The sequence below is a fragment of the Notothenia rossii genome (genome assembly GCF_949606895.1).
Source record: "Notothenia rossii genome assembly, contig: scaffold_253, whole genome shotgun sequence".
Classification (NCBI taxonomy): Eukaryota; Metazoa; Chordata; class Actinopteri; order Perciformes; family Nototheniidae; genus Notothenia; species Notothenia rossii.
The window spans coordinates 74-12,456 of NW_027639870.1; the positions used below are offsets into that span (position 1 = coordinate 74).

At 41.4% G+C, this 12,383-nt stretch overlaps 1 protein-coding gene across 1 annotated transcript; it reads right to left on the minus strand.

The window, feature by feature from the left end:
• Positions 1 to 292: 292 nt before the first annotated feature.
• On the minus strand, positions 293 to 8,971 carry cnih4 (cornichon family member 4). The gene is made up of 5 exons (XM_079695537.1): positions 6,532 to 8,971; positions 3,240 to 3,308; positions 3,000 to 3,112; positions 2,253 to 2,393; positions 293 to 1,124 (listed from the first exon to the last, which is right to left on the minus strand). The coding sequence occupies exons 1-5, from the start codon at positions 6,598 to 6,600 to the stop codon at positions 1,097 to 1,099; spliced, it is 420 nt and encodes a 139-aa protein (XP_079551663.1). The 5' UTR covers positions 6,601 to 8,971; the 3' UTR covers positions 293 to 1,096.
• Between the last annotated feature and the right edge of the window lie 3,412 nt (positions 8,972 to 12,383).

Here is a 12,383-nt window from a genome sequence, read left to right on the forward strand (position 1 = left end):
CATTGGTGAACAATAACTATTCTCTCTACACTTTAATACTACACTAAATCTCTGATTTCAAAATTTTGATTTTTACCAATTACGCCAATTAAGGAAAAAGGAGCAACAGATCAGAACACTGAAGCACAGCATGAAGAGACATCCAGAAATGATGACAAATGATGAGAATCATTAGGAATGGCCTTCAGTCAGCTGATCAGCTGTGGGACATTTTAAAGCAACGTCTTTGTTAAGCTCCGTCTCACGCACCCACCAATTCAGTTTCTTTAAAATCTCTTCTTAAAAGCCCAGTGAGTAGGATCCTAAACTCAATGTTGTCCTATGGCTTCTTCCTACCAGTTTTTTTTTTTTTTTTAATCTGTTGATGACATTTTTGCCTTTTCTTTGACTTTGTTACTATTTGAAAGGCCAAACAGAGAGACCCTACTGGCCCACGATTTTCTTTGTTATGGAGTCGGAGACAGAAAGTACATCAGTTAAGACCGCCAGTATTCTTCTTAAAAATGTCAAGATAAATTAAACATGCATCTAAGCAGCTCACACACTGATGGGAGGAGTTACACATCGTACTGATTTCAAACAGCTGGTCTTTAAAGCCCGGGCAGGAAGTCAATCACTGCTGCTTTATGTCAGGTTTAGCTGATAGAGGGCCAGCAGCCAAGATGTACCACAGCTCAGAATATCAGAATACACACTCATTAGCCCCCTCATCAGGTACATCTTCGTGTGTATGTCATCATTAGTCCGTCACCAATCATGTGAAAGCAACTCAATGCACACAACAGGCCTAGTTGTTGTTCACCCCATGAGTCTGGATTTTGCTTCAGGCTGGTGTAATTCCATCACAATACAGTCTCTAGTTGTACGAGATTTTGTTACTAAGTTTTTATTTAAAATATTAACTTTTGCATTTTATTAAATCAGGTCTGACATCTCAAATCAAAGCTCAGTAAACCAGTGAGAGAAAAACTTCTCTGAGCTGTTCTGAAAGAACTGTATGGATACAGTACAGGAGCAGGATGTAGGGGGGGGGGGGGGGGGGGGGGGGGGGTTGCAGCAGAGCCTGGAGTTTGGATTTGGCCCCCTGCTGGGCTCTTCAGTCGTTGATCAGAGCCAGGATCATGCTGCAATAAAAGCGGGGAGATGTGTTAATACAGAAGTGACGGCTGTAGGTGTTGAACATGTCATTACATGTTGTGTGCTTGCATGTGTGTGCATGTGTGTGATTGCGTGTGTCAGGGGTTTCACACCTACCAATATTTACTAGTCGACACATTTTTCAAAATAGTAGTCGACTAGTCGACTAGTCGTTACGTCATAATAAAGACACACAAAGAGAGGTGTACAACTGTATTTTATATTGGAACTGATACAGTAACATTAAACACTGCATTTTAATTTGTGTTACATGGCTGAGTAAATAACAAACAGTAACTGGACTCACCAAAATCGACAGCAAAAAACTCTTCTTTACATAAATGCCACGTAAATCCAGTGCGCAACACTTTATTCGCTGTCCTCCACGATAACGTCCACCTTTCCATATTTTTGGTTTGGTTTGAACACCAACGCATCGACATGTGAGGGAAGGAGGCTTGACCGCTTTCGGATGACAGTGTTGCCTGCCAGGGAAAAAACCCTCTCACTCGGGGTGCTTGTGGCTGGAATAGCCAGGTAGCTCCTCGAAAGCGGGGGAAGCGGTGCACGTTCTCTGCCCACCACTCCAGTGGATTATCCATTGTGGGGATATGCGGTGTCCGCTGGCAGTAATCCCATAGCTCATCATCCACATCACTGTTGACTCGTGTTTTCTTGCTGTTCGTTTGCCTCTGTTCAGTGCTGACGCCGGTCCGTTGCTCACTGGTGCTAGCATTACTGCTAGTGCTAGCTGTCGGCAGCGGGTGTCTCATCTTCAGATGGTTGCGCATAGCAGATGCATTTGTATTGTACTTCAGTACAGCTGTACACAACTGACGCTTCACTGTGGAGTTGGTTACATCTTCGTTGAAGTATTGCCATACATAAGAATGTCGGACGTGTTTTGGAGCATTTTGCAGCACCTCGTTTACCTCAATTTTTTTCACGACTGGTCGACTAGGGCCTACAGCGCCGACTAGTGGTAAAGGTAGTCGACTAGTCGATTAGTTGGTGAAACCCCTAGCGTGTGTGTGTGTGTGTGTGTGTGTGTGTGTGTGTGTGTGTGTGTGTGTGTGTGTGTGTGTGTGTGTGTGTGTGTGTGTGTGTGATCTCACCTATACAAGTAGATGAAGAAGCAGAGCAGGTGGTACCCCAGTTTGATCATGGCCTCCTTCATGTGGGACTTGAGCTGCCCTCGGTTGTGGATCTCAGTGGGGTCAAACACGCCCATGTTTCCCATGGGAACCTTCACGTACCTGCAGGGAACAGAGGAGAGCGTGTCATATACATTTATTCAAATATATGCAAAGCTCAGACTTCATGTATATAATATAAATATCTCTACAAGAACTATGACTGCTGGAAAAAGACGTCCTCAAACTGAACTGTGACAAAACTGAAATGGTCCTCCTCGGCCCAAACTCACTTACCTGGTCCACTCAGGATTAACTGAACATTGACCATTCACTCACATCTTTAACCTTGGCATCGTCCTTGACCCCACCCTCCCCTTCCTCACAAAAACGGACTTCTTCCACCTAAAGTACATTGCCTATATCGATCCTCCCTCTTCTTCACTACCGATAAAACTGATTCATGCATTCTTTACATCTAGACTTGATTACTGCAACAGCATTCTCTATGATTCACCTGCTAAAAAAACTTCTAAAAATGTCAATATGTCCAAAACTTGATCTCTGAAAACATCATCTCTATTCTCCATTGTCTCACTATATATTGTCATTTTAGCAAACCATACAGACAGATGACAATACAGATAATAATTGTAAGCGTCTTTGAGCATTAGGCAAAGCGCTATACAAATCCCATGTATTATTATTATTATAATAGTATGAGCGTACCTATAAATGTTCCAGACTGCTACAGGCAGGTTGAGCAGGAAGACGAACCAGTGCATGGAGACCAGCATCAGCATGGTGGAGAGACACTGGCCCACCATCTCTGGAATTACCCACTGGAGACACAAAATGTCAAACATACAAACATCAAAATCATACATCAGCATTTCATCAAAATAAATAAAATGGCACTACAAACAAAATACATCATAAAATAAAAAATAACCATCTAACGTGACTCACTTTGTTCAGCTTGGAACAGCAGGCTCTGGCGTTGATGTAGTCACATTCTAGATCAGACAGGGTGATGATCTGAGCTGTCAGTCAAGGGGCCTCCAGCTGTCAATCACAACCTTATAGTGCTGAATGTTTTCTGTTAATGCTCTCTTTCCCTGCTTCTATCGGCTCCATTTAACTGGACAATAAAGACACACAGTGCAGCTCCTTCAGTTACAGGCTGCTTCACCTGAGGCCTGTACGACGAAGCAGGTTCAACATAACCTGGATATGTTTGAGTTAGCCGGTTGGCCTAATCCAAAACATATGCGCTCTCGCTAAGCGGTCCTACGACGCGGGTTATCAAGTGGATCGCTCAAGCCAGCCGTGTCCTATCTAGTTAGGTGCACACATAGTTCTGATTGGTCAGCAGGCGGTGCTTTCACTGACTTGATCTCTTAGGCCCGGACACACCAATCTGACAACAAAGAACTGACACAGACGGACCCCGACTGTTGCGTCGCCTCGCGTCTCGGCCATGTGTCGCACTGGAACACACCGCAAAGACTTCAGCTGACGGCCAAGAAGTACGTAGGAACTGCGCATGCGTGAGTGGCAATAACTCTCCTTACCAGCAGGCGGCGGTAGTGTGTATTCGTCTTTCAAAAGAGGCAACCGGAAGACAGACTGCGTGATAACCGAGAGAAGAACAGACTGCGTGATTTAAACAAACAACAAATAGCGTGTGCATTCCATTTTCACTCTACAGCGAGAAGCTCATGGGGCTTTCCCGAACCTGTGTCGAGAGCTAAAATTAAATCTCAGATTTGCCTTCTTAATAGTTTGTTTGGGTCCCTCACTTCCGTTTTACTTCTCATGCACTGATTCGCTAGCTGAACAACCAATCAGAGTGATTTATTTTGCCGACTGCCCGCCGATTCAACATGTTTCGGCCGAAAAGGCGTCGGCCCGGCTGAAAAGACCCGACGGTGTGGGACAAACCAATCTGAGTAGGGCGTGTCGACGCTCATCCGACGCCGATTATCGGCCTGGTGTGTCCGTGCCTTTTGCCTGCAACCTAACCTGCTCCGGACCAGGGGCCTATACTACGAATCTAGTTCAACATATCCTGGGATGTTTTGAGTTATCCGGTTGACTTAATCCAAAACAAACCCGCTCTCGCTAAACTGTCCTACGACGCTGGCTATCAACTCGATCGCTCAAGCCAGCCGTGTCCTATCTAGTTAGGTGCGCGTTCACATAAAATGGGTGGTATTTGGAGCATTCGACCAATCACAAACATGGAGAAGCGTACTGAGAGCGCAGCGTCATACTTCCTGAATGAAAAAAAAACTATAATATTAGTCAAATATGAAGAAGTTAAACTTTAAACATCCATGACTTAAACACTTTATCCAGGATAAAAGTCACATAGCTGCAACTGCAAGGTGAATACAGCCGGTAAAAGAAAAAGTGTTTGAATGCGTACATTAACAGGTTTATGATATCAGTGCCCCGTCTAAGACACGATCTGACTTTAATTACATTTGACTCAAGTGTTTCGTCAACTTAATGTGTTGCTTAAAATAATACTTCTGCATACAGTATGTGACACTGTGAGTGTTGCACGGCCAGATATGGCTCAGCTGACTCAGATGAGGAAATATATGATTATGATGTGATATGAATGATAATGGGACACATCGACGTCTGCACTCACAGTGCCGCGGACTGTAGGCTACGTAATAATGTTACTTTGATCCGGTTACTTATGTTGTGGCAGATATTTAATTAAGCTTTCTTAACATAGTAGTATAATAATAGTATAATAGTCAGATTGCTCTGAAGATGGGAGGTGATATTCTATTCATTTTCACGATCACACAGTTGGTGATTTTGGCCAGCCGTCTTTCCTGCAACGGCAGGTTAAACTGTATTTCCTCTATCCTGTAACATGACTTGATCGCTTTAAACTCCGCACACTGAGCTCTGATTGGTCAGCAGGCGGTGCTTTCACTGAGTTGATCTCTTATCCTGGAACCTATCCTGCTCCGGAGCAGGCTAGCTGTTCAGCATAAGTTATCTAGCCCGCTAAAAAGTGAACCAGCTTCGTAGGACCGGAAATCCCTGAAGTTAGCTCAATAAACGAAAATCCTGATTCGTAGTATAGGCCCCAGGTTAGCCGCTCAGCATAAGTTACCATGGAGATCTAGCCCGCTAAAAAGAGAACCAGCGTCGTAGGACCGGAAACCCCAAGTTTTCCCTGAAGTTAGCTTGCTAAGCGAATATCCGGCTTCGTAGTACAGGCCTCTGCTGCGTCTCACAGAGAGATAATGCAGGTCCTTCCTTCCTGCAGCTGTTAGACTTTAAAACCAACACGGCCCCTGGCAGACCACAACCCAATACAATCCTGTGCAATATACATTTGTTTGCATTCTAATATTGTTATTCTGGTTGCTTCTTCACTCAGCAATAGTGCAATAATCACCACTATGCGATTATGCACAATACATGCATTATATGCATCTTAACACCTTTATGCACTTGTTTTCAACTATGGATGACTAAATTATTTGTCTTAATTTTTCACGTTGATATCTCTTTATTTAATATGCTGACCTATTATTTTATGTGTGCCATTTTATCTGCACTGTCACCTTTAATGTAAAGGATTTCTGATTCTGATGATGCTTTTATCAGACAAGTTTGCTATTGAGAGGTCACGCTTAATCTAATGTGCAGTGTATGCTAGTTCTGACATAGATTTAAAATATACATTTTTAGCAACTTCAAAGCATAGATCATTATGCATTTGACAGCAACATTAAATGCCCAGAACACGGACGAGTTGCCATTACATAATGCACATTGTTACTATAGAAGGTTAATCTTAACTAGTAGTATATAGGTAGGTGATCTAACCTAATTATTATTTTTAGGAATATTGTAAGAATATCTTCATCAGTGGTATCAATAATAGCGACAGGGGTACTCAACGAAAGCAAGCTAACGATTTGTTTTGTTTACCTGCCACCATGGTTATGATGAGATAAAAATAATGTTTTTAACTTTTATTTTGTGACTAGGTTTTCGTTACCACACCTTGTCATCCGGGTACTCTGCTGTTGACACAGATCCAGGTGAACTTAGTTCAGGCTAGCCTGTCACTGACTCTGTGAGAAGGCTGTTAGCTAACAGTTAGCTCGTTAGCTCTAAAGTACAGAACATAATTCCCAGGAGCTGCGGTCTGCGGGCCGCTGGGACCGACAGGCCGCACACTGCGAACACCCGCCGGAAAACACACAGCCGAAAAGGATACAAAGTACACCGAGAGGAAAATCAGTGCACAGCAGTCCACCAGTGACAGAATGAACACTGCCGCCTCCATTTTTCTTCTTCCGTCATTGATATGCTTTTATTTCCGGCCTGTTCTCTTTCAAGTGTTCCCGCCGCAGACAGTGATATTTGACGTGCTGCCACCTAGCGGACCGGAGGTCAGCTAATGACAGCTGAGCTCACACACATGATAAGTTATAACACATCAGAAATGTAATATTAAGAGCATGTTTTAGATGCTAAAATAAGACTGTATGGATAAAAAGAAAACAACGGATGTGGTCAGGGGATCAAAGTGTACAGGGGAAATGGGGAGGAGTGGCTTTTATTGTACAGTGCATCACATTAGTGTGCATGTTAAAAGAATCAAATCAAATACTCAGAGAATCCGGTAAGAAAACATGAAATAACAATCAGGCTCATCCCTCCTCTATTTTTGGGAGCAATCTCCAGCTTCAAAACTATTATTCATTTTAATATACATATATTTTTTTTTTACAAGGCATACACTTAGATACATAGAATCACTATATAAACATGCACAGATCAGAAGAAAACATAAAAATAAACTCAAATTGATAATAACTTATTAGGTATAGCTTACAGATAATGGATATAACACATACAATTGTATACAATTGATGTATACTTATACATCAATGTATACTTATACATCAATTGTCAGATCTTACCACCTGGTCATTATAAATGTTTCGTGTTCTATAACTTCTCCCATCTTCCATCAATGAACTTGGTTTGTGATTCTCATGCACTACTCTGTGAACGACATATCCTAAAAAAAGAATAGGGTCAAAAATAATAATCTTTAAGTGTGTTAGTCCTGGAAACTGCTGTTCAAAGAGTTAAGAGTTAAACTAAACTTCTATCTGTTTGTTTATCCATTACACACATTTCTTTCTCATGATCAAGCACTAATAAGATTTTTTGTTTTTTCTGCATCGAATAGTGTAAAGTAAATAAGTACATTTAATCAAGTACTATACTTAAGTACAATTTTGAGGTACTTTACTTGAGTACCTCCTTTTTCTACCACTTTAACCTCTTAAGCCCTGAGCCTGTTTTTCAGGTTTCAGGCTCCAAAATGCCACGAACACAGCAAAGACTATATCTTCACTTCTAAAAGGGGTAAATTAATAATCTTTTCTCTCAAAGCAAGGTTACATCTGTGAGTTGGATGAAGAAGTGTCAGAATCGATCTAGATGTTTTTATTTTTAAAGTAAATTCAGATGGAACATAGTAAAAAAATTTAAATTATAATGTCCGCCTAAAAGAAACCCATTACTTATCGTGAAAACCACCCTTGAATGATGGGTTAGTAGACTAAAAGCTTTAGGAATCCAAACTATAACATATAATAAGTACCCTGTATCAAGATTGATGCAAAATAAGTGAAATTTGACCTTTTTAGAGAGGTTTAGAAAAATAAAGTCCAGGCGGACTCACCTCTGGATAATTTGGGAACCATCGGTTCCATTTGACCTTTTTCACTGTAAAAATAATTGTATTACTTTGAATTATCACTATAGGTATTCATTCCATCCAAATACAACTGTTGTGAAAAAATTAAAAATTAAAAAATTAAAAAAACATAGTCTGTTATCCTCTTAGGCCCCACAATGCTAACAGTGAGCGTCTGGATTAGCCCCGAGCGAAAAATGCTAACCTATTATTTCACCGGAAATCACTCCTAGCTCCCTTATTACTTATCCCAGCTGCACATCCAACACATCGTTTATGATCGTAAAGACACAGAATCTAACGGTGCCCACCTCAACGCTGAAAGATACACACTTGCAACGTTATCAACAAAAACGTAAATCAAAATAAGTGGCGCTAGGTAGCTACACAATGCTAACGTGGTTTACCTTTGTCTTGGTCTGGTCTAAACTGGTCTTCAATGGCATTAAAACGATAACAACGATGATGTAGTTAATCCATAGGTTAATATCCAATGTGGCTGTGTCCCCTTTGAAATGTTCTGATAATCTATAAGCAATAAAACTGCAATTCCGTTATCTGCTGTCCGCTCTGTGCTCCGTGCGCTCTGGGTCCTGCAATTCCTGCTTCCTTACGGTAGTAAACAATAAATGAAGGCGGCTGCGTAATGTTCTTACGCTGGCTGGCATTCTTCATACTTTACGCAGGACCATATCTCTGGAACCCATTGGTCGATTCGGGTGATTTACACCTTTTTCTTAACCAAAATATCCACTAGAATCGAGGGGCAGTTCCCAAATCCACGTAAACATTACCATAGAATCATATAATAGAGAATTAAACAAAGCACATCTGAAAGTACAAGCCTGGACGGCAAAACGTTATACCCAGTATATTGCCATAAATATGATGGTGGATTATCAGTAAAAAATTCTACGCGACACAAAGACATTGGATTAACCTTGAGCGGCGTTTTTATTCTGGTGAACACAACTTTTGATCACAAATCAAAAAACGTAAGACGTAATTATTGTAATATTTTTGAAACCGGATGTCTCTTTTCTGGCTGATAGCTCCGCAATTCAGGGTCCTACAGTGATGACATCACATGTGTGGAATCTGTGGAGTCTCAGCTTTAATCAGATATCTTGTTTGTGCAGTGACGATAAGTAATAAGCGCATTGCTACCGTGAGTGCTGTGCAAAAGTCCGTTAGCATTAGTTAGCATTTTTTCGCTCCATGCTAAATCAAAGGCTTGGTATTACCCTTGTGTTTCTTTTAGCTAAAAATGGTTCATATTGTTAGTTAGCTGAGTTTCTTATCGTTAAAAGGGTATGGAACATTAATAGTTTCATAAATGTTAAGAAGCCCTGAGACATAGTCTCGTAAAAAAACGGTGGGGGGGGGGGGTCCACTTGGGGGACCCTCGTGCTTAAGAGGTTAAAGGTCCCATGTCATGCTTTTTTTTTTTTTTTTTCTTGTTTGATGTATATATGTCACACTGTAGGACCTCGAGAAACGATATTTCGATATTTCTGGATGTGCAACATGTGGAATTCTTGACAATAAAGCTGACTTTGACTTTGACTTTTCCGGTTATTACCCGTCCCCTTGTAGCTTTTTATGAATGTAAACGGTCTGCAGAGTCACAAACCCTCAAAGTACACCCTGTAGCGAGTAAAACTCTAACACAGAAAATACCTGTCTATGCTGTCCCAGAACGCCTCGTTGGAGATTTCTCTTTTTCCATTTTTTTCTTCCGGGGCTGACGTCACTAAGTCCAAATGGAACAATTTGCGGAGCTCCGCGCACACACACACACTCACTCAGCCTGAGCTCCGCGGTGCTCAGTGTCCACGGGTATGGCACGCAGACCCCACGCAGCAACCAGGAAACGACACCAGTAATACAGCTCACACTGTCCGCTCCTCGATCCTCAAAGGGCGGAGAAGCGAGCCCCGCAACATCCCGCCAACACGGAACCCAGACCCCACGCAGCATTCTCATCTGTTTGTCATTACTGGTGTTGTTTTCTGGTTTTTAACGCCATTGTAACACATAATCACTGATGTTCCGCTGTAACGGTGGTTGACTAATCAGGACAGAGTGGGCGAGCTGACTAATCAGGACAGAGTGGGCGAGCTGACCAATCAGAGCACAGTGGGCTCATAGGGGGGGGGGAGCAGGAGCTCCAACAAGCCGTTTAGGACAGAGAGTGAATACACATACTATACAGAGATGCTGTTTGAGAAACCAATGTGATTTTGGAACATTGAACAATGTAAATCTATTCTAGTAGACCAAAACAATGGAATTATGACCAGTAAAAATGGCCATGACATGGGACCTTTAAACTTCTACTCCACCAAAATTCTGAGGTAAATCCTGTACTTTAACTTCACTACATTTATTTAATACCTTAAGTTAATTTACAGATTTGGTTTCCTCCTTAGGCTCTGAGAAATAATATAACTATTAAGTTAACTGACACTTTAGATTACATTTAAAATCAATTAAAAATCAATGCTGTAGTGACACACAGCACAGACGGTAAGGTGTTTTCCATCAGCAGCAATTCTTCCTCACCCATAACAAAAACTAAACACCTGCTTCTGGAAGACAGTGACTCATCCTGCTGTCACTCAGGTGGGCAGGGCTGCAGGGGAGAATATGAGAATCGTAAAGTGTGAGGAGGAAGCAAGAGGAGTGTTCCTTCAGCCTGACGACAATGCTTTAAAAAGGAGAGTATCACTCTGCTGCAGGTGAAAAAACAGTTAGAGAGAGGAGAGGGAAAACTTTTTTAGAAACAGAACGCTGCAGAAAAGTGTCATGGCCTGGCTTTTAATCGGTTGGCACATCACAACGCTTATTATCCTGGGAATGGGACATGCCGCTGAGAAGGAGAGCAGCATGCTGGGAGCTACAGCCAAAGGTACTGTCATCCTCGGAGGAATCTTTGCCGTTCACGAAGATGTAGAAAAAGAAAACAGAACCTTTGCACCACACCTCCATCCATGCATCAGGTGAGATCTTCATAATTTTCAATTTAAAGGTCCCCTACTATACTGTTTTTCATCAATATGTTATAGGTCTCATATACAAAACATGTCTCTGAAGTGTTTGGCTCCAAACACCAAAAAGATCATGCATTGCAGCATCCCATAATCCCCTCTGTTTCAGCCCTGTTTCAAAAGTGCTGATTCTCTGTCTGTTACTTTAGATGAAAATAAGGAGGCCCCCCCCCCACACCCCTCTGAGAGCTATTTGGTTATAAAAAGAACTCAATTGTGCTCTAGGAGGAGGGGGGGGGGTTGCTGATTGGCTAATGGTTACACAAGCCAAAAGAATTGTTATGACATCATAAAGTGGCCAAAATCTGATCAGCTCATTTTCAGACGGGTTTTTATATAAATGCACTGTAAACAATTACCAGCATTTCACAACATTTAACAGTATTATTTTACAGTGACATATTGTAATCAAGACCCCCTGTAATATCCCAACAAATACATGTAAGAATGACTGTATCCTTGGATTTTACAGCATTTAACTATTATTTCACAATAAAATACTGCAATCAAAATCCTCTGTAATATCACATCAAATGTTGTGATATCACAACAACATTGTAAAAATTGCAAGGATTTCACAGCATTTAAGAGTATCATATTACAGAAAAATATTGTAATCAAAAGCCTCTGTAATATCACAACAAAATATCTATAAAACAGTAGAATGGGATTTCACATTATTTAACTATTATTTCACAGTAAAGCAATGTACTCAAAATCATCTTAGCACAACCATGATAGACTATATATATAAAGAGCACAACTCATTACTGTAAAATTTGAATTGTGCACCATTGCACATGTGCAGAATAGACTATTCTAACCGGCGTGTGTCCTGGCAACCCTGTCTCCTAAAAATTACGTTCCCACAGAACTAAACTGCATTCTCAATTACGTTTAGCTAGAAATGTATTTTTGCAACGATTCCAGGGATGCCTGACTTGAGTTTCTAGCACCAGGGAAAGTAGAAAAGGTGCCCCAAATCAGCGTCTTAAATTACCCTGGGCCTAGTGCTTGGCTTTCGGCATGAAAATTCAGGAAACTCCCTTGAGCATTTTAGTAAATATCTCAACTTTGGAGAGGACATCCGAGAGGAGTTGGGGGACAAACGAGACATCAAATCACATCTCCACATCAAGCCGAAGCTAACTAGAATACTCTTGACTGCCTATCTATCTTTTTCTTCGGCGTGAGAGGACGCTGGCGCTGACTGTTCGCCGCTTCTCTGTCCGAAATACTCGTCTTTCTTTGTGTTAATCTAAGAGTTTCTGACCACTTTCTACTGCTATAGATTGCTAACTATTC